This window comes from Aythya marila (assembly GCF_965140915.1).
Source record: "Aythya marila genome assembly, chromosome: W".
Classification (NCBI taxonomy): Eukaryota; Metazoa; Chordata; class Aves; order Anseriformes; family Anatidae; genus Aythya; species Aythya marila.
This window is the reverse complement of record NC_139081.1, coordinates 5371459-5388370: the sequence shown is the minus strand read 5'-3', so window position 1 is coordinate 5388370 and position 16912 is coordinate 5371459. Positions and strand designations below refer to the sequence as shown.

General features: G+C 40.6%; 1 protein-coding gene across 1 annotated transcript in view; it reads left to right on the top strand.

Moving 5' to 3' along the window:
* LOC309889573 (chromodomain-helicase-DNA-binding protein 1-like) overlaps positions 1 to 16912 on the top strand; it is a gene marked incomplete at its 5' end in the record, with an annotated part of 88378 nt that overhangs the window by 41275 nt on the left and 30191 nt on the right. The window contains 11 exon segments of the mRNA XM_082782442.1: positions 2846 to 2995; positions 3277 to 3536; positions 10474 to 10699; positions 11631 to 11731; positions 11990 to 12168; positions 12654 to 12781; positions 12865 to 13081; positions 13677 to 13766; positions 14596 to 14786; positions 15905 to 16093; positions 16263 to 16425. Of these exon segments, the coding sequence (XP_082638568.1) occupies positions 2846 to 2995; positions 3277 to 3536; positions 10474 to 10699; positions 11631 to 11731; positions 11990 to 12168; positions 12654 to 12781; positions 12865 to 13081; positions 13677 to 13766; positions 14596 to 14786; positions 15905 to 16093; positions 16263 to 16425 (1894 nt within the window).

Below are 16912 nucleotides of genomic sequence, written 5' to 3'. Positions count from 1 at the left end.
GTCAGTCCATAATGCTTCATCTCTGCCTCACTTTCACAGTCGCTCTCTTCCTGTGTCTCCAACGTGGGGTCCCTTCCATGGAATGCAGTACTTCCCGAACTAATCCTATTTGGGCTTCCCACAGGCAGCAGCTCTTCAAGAGCTGCTCCAGTATGGGTCCATACCATGGGGTCCATCTCTCAGGAGCAAACTGCTCCAACCTGGGTCCCCCATGGGCGGTAGCTCTGGCCTGGACTCTGCTCCTGCATAGGCTTTCCATGGGCTGCAGCCTCCTTCAGGCCAGATACACCTGCTCCAATGTGGGCTCCTCCACAGGCTGCAGAGTGGAAATCTGTTCCACCATGGTACACCATGGGCTGCAGAGGGACAGCCTGCTCCACCATGGTCGTCACCACAGGCTGCAGGGGAACCTCTGCTCTGGCGCCTGGAGCACCTCCTCCCCCTTCTTCTTCACTGACCTTGGTGTCTGCAGGGTTGTTTCTTACACCTCTCTCCCAGCTGCTGTTGCACAGCAGGGGTTTTGTTTGTTTGTTTTCCCTTTTAAAATTATGCTCTCACAGAAGCACAACCAATGTTGCTCATTGGCTCAGCTCTGGCCAGCAGCAGGTCCCTTTTTCAGGTGGCTGAAATTGTCTCTTACCTAACATGGGGCAGCTTCTGGATTCTTCTCACAGAGGCCACCCCTGCAGCCCCCCTGCTACCAAACCCTTGCCACGTAAACCCCATACAGCATCTTGGTCAAAGACCCCTTAACGTGATAATAGATGGTAGCATAAAGATTTAGCAACCTTTCAAGAATGCATGCCAGGCTCTCCCTTCCCCAAGCTATTAATATTACATTTGCCTTTGTAAACTTGGAGTCATAGAACAGCCCGAGTTGGAAGGGACCCGCAAGGATCATCGAGTCCAACTCCTGGCTCCACACAAGACTACCCAGAAATCAAACCACACGTCTGACAGTGTTGTCCAAATGCTTCTTGACCTCTAGCAGGCTTGGTGCCATGACTACTTCTTTGGGGCACCCATTCCAGTGCCCAGCCACCCTCTTAGTGAAGAACCATTTCCTAATATCCAACCTGAATGTCCCTGATGCAGCTTTATGCTCCCAGTGTTCACCAGAGAGAACAGATTAGTGCCTCCCTCTGCTCTGCCTTGTGAGGAGGCTGTAGACTGTGATGAGGTCACCCCTCAGTCTCCTCTTCCCTAGGCTGAACAAACCAAGTGACCTCAGCTGCTCCTCATACGTCCTGTCCTCTAGAGCCTTCACCATCTTTGTAGCCCCTCTTTGGACACTCTCTAATAGTTTCATATCTTTCTTTTATTGTGGTGCCCAAAACTGCACATGGTACTCAAGGTAAGGCCATATCAGTACAGAGTAGAACGGGACAAACACTTCCTCCAAATGGCTAGCTCTGCCATGCTTGATGCACCCCAGGATATGATTGGCCCTTTTGGTTGCCAGGGCACACTGCTGACTCATATTCAACTTGCTATCAACCAGAACCTCTGGATCTCTTTCTGTGGGGCTGCTCTCCTGCCTCTCATCCTGCAATTTGTGCATATATCAAGGGTTGCCCTGTCCCAGGTGCAAGTTGAATTGTCCCAGGTTGCTCTTGTTGAATTTCATACGAAATTTCTCAGCCCTCTAATTTGTCAAGATCTCTATACAAGGCCTCTCTACCCTCAAGGGAGTCAACAGCCTCTCCTGATTTAGTATCATCCGCAAACTTATTTAGTATACATTTGAGTCCTGCGTCCAGGTCATTTATAAAAACATTGAAGAGAACTGTCCCTAAAATGGAGTCCTGTGGAACCCCACTAGTGACTGGACACCAGCCTGATATAATCCCATTTACTATAAACCTTTGAGCCTGACCCGTCAGCCAATTGTTCACCCATCGTAATATGTATTTATCTAGCTGTATGTTGGACATTTTGTCCAGAAGGATACTGTGAGAAACAGTATTGAAAGTTTTTCTGAAATCCAAAAAGATTACATCTAATGGCTTCCTTTGGTCAACTAGATGGGTAACCTGTCATAAAAGGAAATTAAGTTAGTTAAGCAGGACTTTTCCCTCATAAACCCGTGTTGGCTATGACCAATGACTGCATTGTCTTTTAGGCATTTCAGGAAACTGAGGTAAGATACTGTTGATCAGCGGGTGCTTCTTTCTTGTTGCAAATGGATCATCTCAGCTAAGCAGCGGCACAGAGATACTGCCACTGGAAGTCACAAGTGGCTTACTCATATCTTGTATGGGTGTGAAGTATTGATCTGGGAGCTCAGTGAAGGCTTTTGGGAGCCAGTGCCTTTCAGATTGCCTTGGTTCAAGTCTTTCTGTGTTTCTCACATCTGATTCTGCATTATTTTTGGTTCCTGTGTCAAAGTTGCTGATTTCTCACATGAGGCACAGTGAACATAGTTATCAGAGAATTTTGGACTCTACAAAATATAATTTTAAGGGAGTTTATGATTTGAGCATAGGTAAGTTCCAGTAAACATATATCTTTTCAGCTAAAGTCTTGTTAAGTACTTTTTTTTTATGTCAAGTTAATTCATTTCTTAAAGCTGTAATTTATACAGAAATCCAGATTTTATTTTATTTTTTTAATTTACATCTTGATAATAGAAAACAATTCAATTCCCTTTGAAACCATTATGCATTTTTACCCATCTGTTATCCATTCATGATAATTTTCTGTTCTTTCTGCTGAAATAATGATTATAACATTTTTATTTCTATGGAGAATGTTGAAATTAAAGCAGCAAACCCGTGGTGAATACCTGATTATAAAAGAAAACAAAACTAATGCGAGTTACTGTTTTGTCTTTCAATATGTACAGTGAAGACTGGCAAATGTCTGGGTCAGGGTCAGTATCGGGAACTGGTTCTGATTCTGTATCAGAGGAAGATAGAGAGAAAAGCAGTTGTGAAGAGAGTGAATCTGACTATGAGCCAAAAAACAAGGTCAAAAGCCAGAAACCTCCAAGGAGGTAAGAAGTCTCACATTTTGGATACTCTAGTACTATTTCAAATTAGAAATTGAGTATTGTACTACTGTATAGGCAAATGAAAACATTAATACATATTACAGAAACTGAAGACTAAGCTACAAAAGATGTTATCATACCAGTGTTTTGTGTTGAATGCCTCTGTACTGTATCTGAAAGTGGTGTAACTGAGCAGTCATGAAATATATGTATTAAGAAACAAATACAGAAGGCTTGTGGTTGTACATGTTGAAACCCCACTGTTCTATTTTACTGTTTTCAAGAATTAAGCCAAAAAATGGTAAAAAGAATGCAGGACAGAAAAAGAGGCAGCTTGATTCATCAGATGATGATGATGACGATTATGACAAGAGAGGATCTCGTCGCCAGGCAACAGTCAATGTTAGTTACAAAGAAGCTGAAGAAGCTAAGACAGATTCTGATGACTTGCTGGAAGTTTGTGGAGAAGATGTCCTGCAGCCTGAAGAAGATGAATTTGAAACTATAGAGAAGTTTATGGATAGTCGAATTGGCCGAAAAGGAGGTATTTTTTTTAAATCAGTGTTCTTAAGATCACAGAATGTTAGGGATTGGAAGGGACCTTGAAAGATCATCTAGTCCAATCCCCCTGCCAGAGCAGGAACACCTAAATCATGTCACACAGGAACACGTCTAGGCAGGTTTTGAGTGTCTTCAGAGAAGGAGACTCCACAACCCCCCTGGGCAGCCTGTTCCAGTGTTCTGTCACCCTCACTGTAAAAAAGTTTTGTCTCATATTTAAGCGGAACCTCTTATGTTCCAGCTTGCACCCATTGCCCCTTGTCCTGTCATTAGATGTCACTGAGAAGAGCCTGGCTCCGTCCTCCTGACACTCACCCTTTACATATTTATAAACATTAATAAGGTCACCCCTCAGTCTCCTCCAAGCTAGAGAGGCGCAGCTACCTCAGCCTTTCCTCATAAGGGAGATGCTCCACTCCATTAATCATCCTTGTGGCTCTGAGATGGACTCTCTCAAGCAGTTCCCTGTCCTTCTTGAACTGAGGGGCCCAGAACTGGATGCAATATTCCAGATGCGGTCTCACCAGGGCAGAGTAGAAGGGGGGGGAGAACCTCTCTCGAACTACTAACCACACCCCTTCTGATACACCCCAGGATGCCATTGGCCTTCTTGGCCACAAGGGCACAGTGCTGGCTCATGGTCATCCCGCTGTCCACCAGGACCCCCAGGTCCCTTTCCCCTTCACTGCTGTCCAGCAGGGCAGTCCCCAACTTATACTGGTGTCTGGGGTTGTTCTTGCCCAGATGCAGGACTCTACACCTGCCCTTGTTATATTTCATTAAATTTTTCCCCGCCCAATTCTCCAGCCTGTCGAGGTCCCACTGGGTGGCAGCACAGCCTTCCAGCATGTTATCCACTCCTCCCAGTTTAGTGTCGTCAGTGAACTCACTGATGGTGCACTCCATTCCCTCATCCAAGTCATTGATGAATGTATTGAACACCGGTCCCAGTACTGACCCTTGAGGGACTCCACTAGATACAGGCCTCCAACTCGACTCCATCCCATTGACCACAACCCTCTGGCTTCTTCTCTTCAGCCAGTTTACAGTCCACCTCACTACCCGATCGTCCAGACCACACTTCCTCAGTTTAGCTGCAAGGATGCTGTGGGAGACGGTGTCAAAGGCTTTACTGAAATCAAGATAGACCATGTGCACTGCCTTTCCATCATCTATCCACCTGGTTATATCCTCATAAAAGGCTATCAGGTTGGTCAAGCACAACTTCCCTTTGGTGAAGCTATGTTGACTGCCCCTAATGATCCTTTTATCCTTGATATGAATAGAGACAATGCCAAGGATAAGTTGTTCCATCACCTTACTAGGGATGGAGGTGAGGCTGACCGGTCTATAGTTACTCAGGTCCTTCTTCTTGCCCTTTTTGAAGACCAGAGTGACATTTGCTTTCCTCCAATCCTCAGGCACCTCTCCCGTTCCCCACGACTTACCAAAGATGATGGAGAGTGGCCTAGCAATGACTTCCGCCAGCTCCCTCAGCACCTGCGGGCACATCCCATTAGGACCCATGGACTTATGGATGTCCAGATTTCTTAATCGGTACTTAACCCAGCCCTCATCAACCAAGGCAAACTCCTTTATTCTGACTTCCTCTGGGGACTCAGGGGTACGGGGCTCCTCAGGACAGCCTCTGGCATTATAGACAGAGGCAAAGAAGGCATTCAGTAACTCTGCTTTCTCTTTATCTTTTGTCACCAGGGCACCCACCTAATTCATCAGTGGGCCTACATTGCCTCTACTGTTAGTTTTATCTACAGTGTATTTGAAGAAGCCTTTTCTGTTGTCCCTGACCCCTCTTGCAAGGTTTAATTCTAAAGAGGCCTTAGCTTTCCTAGTTGCTCCCCTATATCCTCTGACAACAGCCTTATATTCCTCCCAAGTGGCCAGCCCCTCCTTCCATGATCTGTAGACTCTCCTCTTCCACTTGAGTTTGCCCAGCAATTCCCTGTTTAACCATGCAGGTCTCCTGGCTCTTTTTCCTGACTTCCTACCTGTTGGGATGCTCTGTTCTTGAGCTCAGAAGAAGCAGTCATTGAAAGCTAACCAGCTATCTTGGGCTCCTTTTCCTTCAAGTACCTTGTCCCATGGGATTTCCCCTAGCAAATGCTTGAAAAGGCCAAAGTTGACCCTACTGAAGTTGTGATTCTGCTCGGTATTCTGTTCCTGCCACACGAGATCCTAAACTCCACCATCTCATGGTCACTGCAACCAAGGCTGCCTTCACCGTTTCAACCAGCCCCTCTTTGTTAGTGAGGACAAGATCCAGCAGCGCTCCTCTCCTAGTTGGCACATCCACCATTTGCATCAGGAAGTTATCATCAATACACTGAAGGAACCTCCTGGATTGCGGATGGCTGGCTGAGTAGGCCTTCCAGCAAATGTCAGGGTAGTTGAAATCCCCCACAATAACCAGGGCCTGTTATCGCAAGGCTGCTATCAGCTGCCTGTAGAAGGCCTCATCAACTTCCTCATCTTGATCTGGTGGCCTGTAATAGACACCCACAACAGTATCCCCCATGCCAGCCTGCCCCTTAATTCTCACCCACAGACTCTCAACTTGCTCCTCATCTGCCCCAAACAGTACTCAATACAATGTAGTTGCTCTCTCACGTAAAGAGCAACTCCGCCACCTTGCCTTGCTGGCCTGTCTTTTCTGAGAAGGACATACCCATCCGTGACCACATTCCAGTCACTTGAGCTGTCCCACCATGTCTCTGTAATTGCCATGAGATCATAGTCTCCTGACTGAACATGGATTTCTAATTCCTCCTACTTATTCCCCATGCCACGTGCATTGGTGTAGAGGCACTTCGGGGAGCGAGCTGAGCACGCCGATTTCACCCTAGGGGAGTGGGAGGCCTCCCGGTCTTCCTCACTGCTAGAGTGCTGCCCCACCATTGCAAGCCCAGGTACAACCCCATCCCCTTATGGATTTAGTTTAAAGCTTTCCAAATGAGCCCTGCTAATTCCTGTCCCAGAACCCTTTTGCCCCCTGTGAGATAAACCTTTCCCACGTATTACTGTCAGGCCTGGTGTCTTATAAAACCAGCCATTATCAAAGAACCCAAAGCCCTGCCTATAGCACCAGTCATACAGCAAATCATTTATGGACCAGATCCTTCTATTCCGTCTCATGTCATCACCCCAGATCAGAAGGAGGAAATGACTTGTTCCCCAGACTCTTTCACCAACTGTCCCAAGGCCTTGAAATCTTTCTTCATTCCCGTCAGACTACGGGATGCATCTTCCTCTCCACCTATCTGGAAGATCAGCAGTGGGTAGTAGTCTGTGGAGCGCAGCAGGTTGGGGAGTATCCTGGTGATATCCCTGATCCAGGCTCCAGGAAGATGGTGGAGTACATTGTGCAATATAAATGTCAGTTGTTCTCAGCTGTAGGTCACCTGTGATTGTAAACAATAAGTTTAAAAATACCAGGGAATCATCTTGTTTTTCATACTCATATGTGTATGTTTCTTTTGTAAACTTTATAAAATAAAGCATAGAAGAACTTGCATAACTAATGAAAAAATAAAAAAAAATACGTGGAAGATAGCTCCATATTACGCAACTGCATACCATGCTGTTAAACTACTATTTGTACAGTTTATTGATTACATGATAGGTATAAACTGTTTATAGTGAGGCAGAGAAAGTGGACTGGATAGGGCATCTAACAAGTAGGCTGAACCCTAAAGGATGGTATTGGGAAGGCTGAAGCACTGAGATGGTGATTTCAGGTATTCCTGTATAATTAGTCTCAATACAATACAATGGATGGTGGAATGGCTACAAAGTGCATCTAAAATTTCAGTAATGTGCTTGGATATGAATTTCTAAAATTTTATGAATTATGATAGGGGTCTCATTTTCATTAGCTGATAGGATGCAGTATCCTACTTAAGTGTTTTTTTAGTCTGAAAATTAGGGTTCAAATCATAGAAAATTTGGCCCCCCTCACACTTCAAAACTGCCTTTCTTCATGGGTTATACCTAAGTTCTAGAGTTTCTGATATGCTATAGAGCTTGCACTCTCTTCCCTCTCACCTTCCTTCTCCCATACTGTCCTAAATGCCATTGTATCTTTACTCCAGCCACTTACTCAAATGCAAAGTATCACTGCTGTGTTAAAAGCCTTTTGAATAAGGCTTCTTGTATTCTGTATGCTTAGATGTTACTGTTTGTGCTGTTCTTTGTTATTGTCACTCTCTTGCTAGATCTAGACCCTGAATCTGGTTGGGTCCAGATGAAGGGTCTAGATCTTCCTTTCTTGGCTCTTCTCACAGAAATGAGCTTGTTTACAGATGAAGCATACTAGCAGCAGTAATACAGACTTAATGTAATTAAAACTTACTCCACATAAAATTCCAAATGCAGGGGGAAAAATGTTGTAAAAAGAGGTTAGGAAGACATAACACAAGATCAGTACATTCCAATAAGCAAGAAATCAGGCAAAAATGCTGGGAGGCAAGAATGAAAGATCAAGGAGCTCCTGGCCAAACTAAAAAACAAAAAGGAAGCATACAGAGAGTGGAAGCAAGGATGGGTAACCTGGGAAGAATGCAGAAACATTGTCTGAGCATCCAGGGATGAGGTTACGAATGCCAAAGCCAAGATGGAATTGAATCTGTCCATAGATGTCAAGGACAATAAGAAGGGCTTCTATAAGTACATTAGTGACAAAAGGAAGGCTAGGGAAAATGTGGGCCCATTGCTGAACAAGATGGGGAACCTGGTTACACGGGACAGGGAAAAGGCTGAGGTACTGAATGCCTTCTTTGCCTTGGTCTTTACCATCAAGGCTGGCCCTCAGGAATCCCAGGTCCCAGAGACCTGGGGAAAAGGCTGGAGGAAGGAAGATGGATCCATGGTGGGAGATGATCAGGTCAAGGAATACTTAAGCAAACTGGACATTCATAAGTCCATGGGCCCTGATGGGGCCACAAGTACTGAGGGAGCTGGCAGATGTCCTTGCAAGGCCACTCTTGATAATCTTTGCTTGATCATGGTGACTAGGAGAAGTGCCTGAAGACTAAAGGAAAGCAAATGTCACTCATCTTCAAAAAGGGCAAGAAGGAGGACCCTGGGAACTACAGGCCAGTCAGCCCCACCTTGATGCCTGGGAAGGTAATGGAGCAGCTAATCCTGGAAACCATTTCCAGGTATATGAAGGACAAGAAAACCATCAGGAGGAGCCAGCATGGATTCACCAAGAGGAAGTCATGCTTGACCAACCTGATAAGTTTCTATAATGATATGACCAGCCTGATGGATGAGGGGAGAGCAGTGGATATAGTCCACCTGGACTTAGTAAGGCCTTTGACACTGTCTCCCATAAGATCCCCATAGACAAGCTGTTAAAGTGGCCATTGCTGGATGGACAAACAGCAAGGTGGTTTGAAAACTGTCTGAATGGCTGGGCCCAGAGGGTGGTGGTCGGCGGCACAAAGTCTAGTTGGAGGCCAGTAGTAACTAGGGGTGTACTGCAGGGGTCAATACTGGACTCAGTCCTGTTCAACATTTTCATTAATGATCTGGATGATGGAGCAGAGTGTACCCTCAGCAAGTTTGCAGATGACACAAAATAGAGGGGCACGGTGGATACACCAGAGGGTCTTGCTGCCATCCAGAGGGACCTGGACAGACTGGAGAAATGGGCAGAGAGGAACCTCATGCAGTTCAACAAGGGGAAGTACAAAGTCCTGCACATGGAAAGGAACAACCCCAGGCACCGGTACATGCTGGGGGCCACCCAGCTGTAAAGCAACCTTGCAGAAAAGTCTATGGGGGTCCTGGGGGTCACCAAGTCGAGCATGAGCCAGCAATGTGTCCTTGCAGCAAAGAAGGCTAATGATATCCTGGGATGCATTCATTAGGCAAAGTACTGCCAGCAGGTGGAGGGAGGTGATCCTTCCCCTCTACTCGGATTTGGTGAGGCCACACCTGGAGTTTTGTGTCCAGCTCTGGGCTCCCCAGTACAAGAGAGACCTGGATCTACTGGAGAGAGTCCAACAAAGGGGCCACAAAAATGATTAAGGGACTGAAACATCTCTCCTATGAGGAGAGGCTGAGAGAGCTGGGACTGTTTAGCCTGGAGAAGAGAAGGCCCAGGGGTATCTCATCAATGTCTATAAATGCCTGAAGGTAGGATGCGAAGAGGATGGAGCCAGGCTCTTTTCAGTGGTGCCCAGTGACAGGACGAGAGGCAATGGGCACAAATGGAAACACAAGAGGATCCATCTCAACATCAGGAAGCACTTTTTTTCTTTTTCTTTTTTACTGTGTGGGTGATGGAGCAGTGGAACAGGTTGCCCAGAGCCTGTGGTCCTGGGCCTGTGGTCCTAGGCCTGTGGTCCTGGGCAACCTGCTCTAGGTGTCCCTGCTTGAGCAGGGGGCTTGGATCAGATGACCTCCAGAGGGCTCCTTCCAACCTCAACCATTCTGTGATTCTGTTAATTGTTTTCATAGCTTCCATAGTAATAATTGAATAGTAGGTTTTTCAAGTTGCAAGTCTGATCAAGCCTAATGTTAAATATCTATTATATGCTCAGAGAGGAGAAGAATCTAGTAAAGATGGCATCAAGCAGTCCTTGTGGAGCGTTCCCTGGGGTTCACAAAAAAAACTAGGGGCGACAAGAAAATTCTAATAAGAAAAGATGAGGTACTATAGGTTCGATGCAAAGTGTTTTGGTTTCTGTTTTGACTCTTTGGAGTATTTTTACATGTATTAACTTAGTTTCATCATAATATTAAAATAAGAGGAGTGACATAAGTATTGTAGCTGAAATTAGTCAAGGTACATGCTTAGGTAGAAACATCAGGTTGTTTTCTGCAGTACATTTTTTACTGTTTAATTTATGGCAGTGCATTCTTAATCAAGCCTAATGGTGTGGTGTCTTATTCAGCCACTGGTGCTGCAACCACTATCTATGCAGTCGAGGCAGATGGTGACCCAAATGCTGGTTTTGAAAAGTCAAAGGAGCCAGGAGAAGTTCAGTATCTTATTAAATGGAAAGGTTGGTCACACATACATAATACTTGGGAAACTGAGGAAACCCTGAAGCAACAAAATGTTAAAGGAATGAAGAAACTGGACAACTATAAGAAAAAGTATCAGGAAACAAAACGATGGTGAGTGTTTTTATAACTACTTCCATGTAACATATTTTGTAACAGTATAGATGTTTTATTGTGTTTATGTATGTTCCATTGCCTCTTTATGAAGGCATATCAAGTGCCTTTACAACAGGAAGACAAAATCTAAGTTGAAGCTTCCTTAATACTTATGATCCTGTAACATTCTGAGCATTCCAAATTTGGTTGAGAAAGTGAGTATACTCACACCTTCTGTAAAATCAGGCCTTTTAAGGAAGCAGCTTTTGCACCTAGACTTTAATGCACGTTATAAACGAAGTTTTAACAAGGTGAGTGGTGAGTTTTCTGGTTTTGTTTTAAATCTTACCTTTTACTAGTTTTGTCATTGATTGTACTTTGATCAGAGTTCTTTGGGAATTCCTGCAGAGATTATTAAAAATAAAAAGAAAAAAACCTGAAATTCCTAAAGCACTCAAAACATTACAGCATTTACTTTTTTGGCTCAAACTTCCTTTAAAGCCTCAGAACCAAGAACTGAAGAAATCCTTATGTTTTAGTGCTACCTTTTTGTGTTCAATTTTATTAGTGTGTTTAATATAATCTGTGAATGCTGGTGGGATTTTTAGCATCTCATACTCATAAAATGGATTCTTATTAGCGTGATTATTAGTGCTGTTTTACGAAAATATCATGTGAAGTATACTACTCGCTGTTGAGAATAGACATTGTAAATTATCTGCATAACTAGTACAAGCTGTAGCTGATAGAAATGTCTCTTAATTTAGCTTTCTCAGGCCAGATGCAACACTTTTATAGCAGGAATTTCATTCAGAGTTGTAGTTCCTTCAAAGAAGCTTTCTAAGCAGCATTCCCATGATGTTTACATTCAGAGCTTTAGAATTGCTACATTTTCTTAGTTTTATAACTACATAACGTAATAAGTGCTTTAAATAAATTTCCATTTCAGGCTGAAAAATGCTTCTCCAGAAGATGTGGAATATTATAACTGCCAGCAGGAACTTACAGATGATCTACATAAACAATATCAAGTAGTGGAAAGGATAATTGGTACGTGACAAACTTGCAAACAGAAAATGTTGTTGAGAATATTCTGTGTTCGTTACTTTCACATTGCCTTTATAGTTAAGAAATTTAGGTTATAAATATCCCTAACAACTTAAGGCAAAACAAAATCTGATAAAGAGAAAACTCATTGTACTGTCTTTGCTGTGAAACTAGTTCATGTTGTCTTATCACTTAAAATGAGTGCTTTCTTAAAAAACAAAAGGAAAATATTGATCTGGTATCTCTGATACGTTTCTGCAGCTCATTCAAATCAGAAATCAGCAGCTGGTTATCCAGATTACTATTGCAAATGGCAGGGTCTGCCTTACTCAGAATGTAGCTGGGAAGATGGTGCTCTCATTGCCAAAAAATTTCAGGCATGTATTGATGAGTATTTTAGCAGAAATCAGTCCAAGACCACTCCATTTAAGGACTGCAAGGTGAGTGTGTAATTGCAATGGATTTATACAGTTGTGATAATTTTAAAAAAGAAAAAAAAGTTGAAGTATTTTATGCATCCTGAGATCAGATGCTAATTATAAAATATTTTTGAAGGTTGTTCAGAATAGTAATGATAGTTATATTTATATATGAAGTAAGTATCATTACTGAGAATAGTTTTTTGTAGATATTTGTTCCCTGCTTCTTTTATTACCGTTCAAAGATGGAATTTGGTATTCTTAGTTTTTTAAAAGTATCCTTTGTGAAAGAGTTAATGTCACTTCTGTTGTGGAATGTAGTTCAGCCATTCAACTTGCTCCTCCAACTTGCAAGTGAGTTGATGTTGTATGGCCTAGTTGTCTGTGATGAATAAACAGTAGAATTGGCAACTCAACAACATTTCTACCACTAATTTGTTTCTATAGGAAAGCATTTTGATAACTTCAGTCAGTAGCAGGACTGATGCTCAATTTGCTTTTGACAGATTCTTAAACAGAGGCCAAGGTTTGTTGCACTAAAGAAGCAGCCATCTTATATTGGAGGACATGAGAGTTTAGAGTTAAGAGATTATCAGTTAAATGGACTGAATTGGCTTGCTCACTCATGGTGCAAGTAAGTATAGTCTTAAATGAGTTTTGCTGTTTTTAAATTGTAAGCATTTATAAAACTTTTTTTTTTTTTTTTTTTTTTTTTAGAGGGAATAGTTGTATTCTTGCAGATGAAATGGGTCTGGGAAAAACAATACAAACAATTTCTTTTCTGAACTACCTGTTCCATGAACATCAACTGTATGGGCCTTTTTTGCTGGTCGTGCCACTTTCTACCTTGACGTCTTGGCAAAGAGAGATTCAAACTTGGGCTCCTCAGATGAATGCTGTGGTTTACTTAGGAGATATAACTAGCAGAAATATGGTGAGTATTTCTTTGTATCATTGAAAAAACTTAGTGGTAAAAAGCAAGACTCATTTCATGTTCCTGTCTTATGCTAATCTCCGATATAAATATCTGGGCCTGATATATAAATATCAATAAATAATATATTTATTTAATAAATATTTCAAATACTTATTTGAAATATTTTGTGTTTAAAATGCAAATTAAAAGCTTAAATTTTGTTCTGATATAAATGTATGTGAAAGATTCCCTTCCTGCTTAATAATAAAAATGATTAAAAATGCAACCTTGCATTTGAAAATAAATTGTCTTTTGTCATGCAATTATTTAGGTCCATAAAATAAATATAAATATTTAAGTATAACAGCCACAATTTTAATTCCTTTTCTGAAATGAGGAACGTAAGTAACTGTTAAATTAAAAAAAAAAAAGTTTTGTGGAAATTTTGTCATTTTTTCAGAAGTTTAAATTAATAGCTTGAGTATTGTGTTCCTGTTTTGTGATCAGATTATTGTATGTCACTTAACATTTATATTGCTGTAGTTCTTAAAGTCATACTGACCAATAAGACTGTTTTTCTTCTAGCTTACAATTTACTTGATTCTTTTTATAGATTAGAACTCATGAATGGATGCATCCACAGACCAAACGATTAAAATTTAATATACTTCTAACAACTTATGAAATTTTGCTGAAGGATAAGGTAATCACACTTATTTCTTCAGGGTGATTAAATGAGTTTTACATTTGACAAATGTTTTTGAGTTGCACATATTTTGGTTCTGGATGTGGAGTATGACAACGTTGCTTTTAGAAATATGGCAGTGAAGTGTTCTTTTTTTTAAAAAACACATTTATATTTTCTGTATGTGTGGTATGGCTTTCTCCCCCCCCCCCCCCCTTTTTTTTTCTCCATATCAGTTTGCTTGGGCTTCTCATTACTGTAGTAATTTCTTCACTTCTCAAAATGCTCTACTTTTTTGTAGACTATCATCCAGGAACTGAAAAAAAAACACAAACCAACTCATAGCCCCAAACACCTGTGATTCACAACTCTGAAATCCATGTTTTCTTTGTATTTGTGTGTGCAGTAGTATGTATATTCTTACTATTTCTATGACGGTAGCCCATAGAGTTATTGTTAATCTTAATGGCATATGAAAATTTTAACTGAAAGCCAAATGAGTGGAACTTCTTTACTTCATTTGTTTGTACATACTGGAAAGAAGAGAGTCTATTCTGTTTTTTTTGTTTTTTTTTTTGTTTGTTTGTTTGTTTGTTTTATTTTAAAATTTATAGATCAACTTTATTTAGCCTTTTTCTTTTCTTTTCTTTTCAACTTGGGATGCTTCCATAACCTTTTGTTGAATCCTGCAAACATAAAAACTATAATTGATGCTAAAAATGCATAGGTGTCCATATGGTATTAAAATTAAAAAGTGATGGGATTTATAACCTCATGTAAAATGTCAGAAATTACATAATATATTAACTTGTTTAATGTCTTCTTCCCCCATCCCAATTTCTTTAAGTCATTCCTTGGTGGTCTGAATTGGGTGTTTATAGGGGTTGACGAAGCTCATCGTTTAAAAAATGATGATTCCCTTCTGTACAAGACTTTAATAGACTTCAAGTCTAATCATCGTCTTCTTATTACTGGAACCCCTCTGCAAAACTCCCTCAAAGAGCTTTGGTCTTTGCTGCACTTCATCATGCCAGAAAAGTAAGGAAGAGTTTTACATGGTTCTTTTTATTTATTTATCAAGTTTCTTATGGTGGAATATTTTAGTGATTGGAGAATCAATAGAGATAGAGAATTACATCGTGAAACAGTTTAAATATCTTATATAAAATAGATGTACATACTTTTTCATACTATTTTTCATTCTATTTTTGTTAAGTCATTCTGGTAGCAGTTGCTGCTTTTTCTGTTTTAGCAGTCCACAAAAAGGGTGGATTGATGTATGTGGTTGATTGATATTGATGTATGGTTGATTGATATACGTCTTTTTCCCTGAAAGCACATATCTTAATCTAAAAGGAAAACCACATGGACTTACTGTATGGAAACAGAATGGGGCTGAGGATGTCTTCTTTTCTGTGTTAGTACCATTAATGAGAACAAGTTTGTACCATGATGCCTGATATACAGTAGTTCAGTCAGGCAGCCTTATGGTTTGCATACAATACGTTTATTGTATTGACATTATTCTGTAGTGACTTCTGTTTATATCTGGAATAAAGGAGAACACATGTTCCTTTCAGATATCTTGTGAATACAAATCACTGTAGCTCCAATTTCGGAGCTATGCATTACATCGACTTCTTCAGAACCTTACAGTCCATTTTCTTAGTCTGTTAGCACATATCAGAGGATAATCAAATTTCAGCTAGACCATCCAATCTGCAAGAATTATGTAAAGTGGTCTGTTCTCTTGCACTCCCTCCAGCCATGCAACTTTTTTTTTCTCATGCTGCTCTTGAGAAATATAATAATGGAATTTCTGTAACCCTCTACCTGGGTTTCCATGCAGAAAAGTAAAATGCAGAGCTTTCATTGGAGAAATTAAAATTCAGTAGTTTGTTTTGAACTTTCATTTTGCAAAAGTGTTTGGAAACTTCCATTCTACTATTTGCAGACAAAATGTTTAGAATTGCTTGTGAGATGAAAATTCAGAAATTTATTGAATGAAACAGAGGGGAGTGGGGAATGAGTCCATATGCTTTTGTGTGCATGTGGTATATTTATGTTTTTTTTTTGTGTTCTGTTTCTTCGCTGTTGCTTCTTCAGGTCATTCATACTGTGTCATTATTCTCCCTTTATTCTTTCTTATGTTGAAGGTTTTCTTCCTGGGAAGATTTTGAAGAGGAGCATGGCAAAGGGAGAGAGTTTGGTTATGCAAGTCTTCACAAAGAACTTGAACCGTTTCTACTCAGAAGAGTTAAAAAAGATGTAGAAAAGTCTTTACCTGCTAAGGTTGAGCAAATTTTGAGGATGGAAATGAGTGCATTACAGAAGCAATATTACAAGTAAGTAATGACGCTTTTAAAATCGCACTATTTTAATTAGATGTCTGTATGAAAAGTAATGAAGTGTAATAGTTCTCATGATGCAATTTGAAATGATATTTTGAGAGCTTACCATTTGTGGAAATATGACATGTTAGAAATTACTTCCACTACACATTTTATATCATAGGTGGATTTTAACCAGGAATTATAAAGCCCTGAGTAAAGGATCAAAAGGCAGTACCTCAGGCTTTTTGAACATCATGATGGAACTCAAGAAGTGTTGTAACCATTGCTACCTCATTAAACCACCAGATGATAATGAATTCTATAATAAACAGGAGGCCTTACAGGTAATACCACCTTGTTTTTTAATTTATTTTTATAAAGTTGTTTTCCATCTCTAATATACATGCAGAAATTTTGTAGTGTTCTAGCAATTTATTAATTCTTATTAAAGTATATTAATAGAATTATATAATGTTAACATTTAATATTAATAAACAAGTTCTCAATTAAATGTACATCATGGGTTTTACAGGTAAGTGAATTGTTTCTTTATTTCTTAGCTAGAACTGAATAATAGAGAGATCAATACTAAATAAAGCATCTCTGTGCAAATGCATGACTGGCAAAGCACCAACAGTCCATGTGATAGCAGAAAGTGATCTGCATAGTCTCTTCAAGCTTTTTTGTAAACAAACACTGTTCGCTGCATGCCTGTAAACAACCAAACTGAAAGGAAATAAAAGTAATAAACATCCAAAGCTTAGTCTGATTTTTATTGTTATAAATGAAAATACCTGTAAGCATCATTACTAAAGATGATTCGTGATTGTT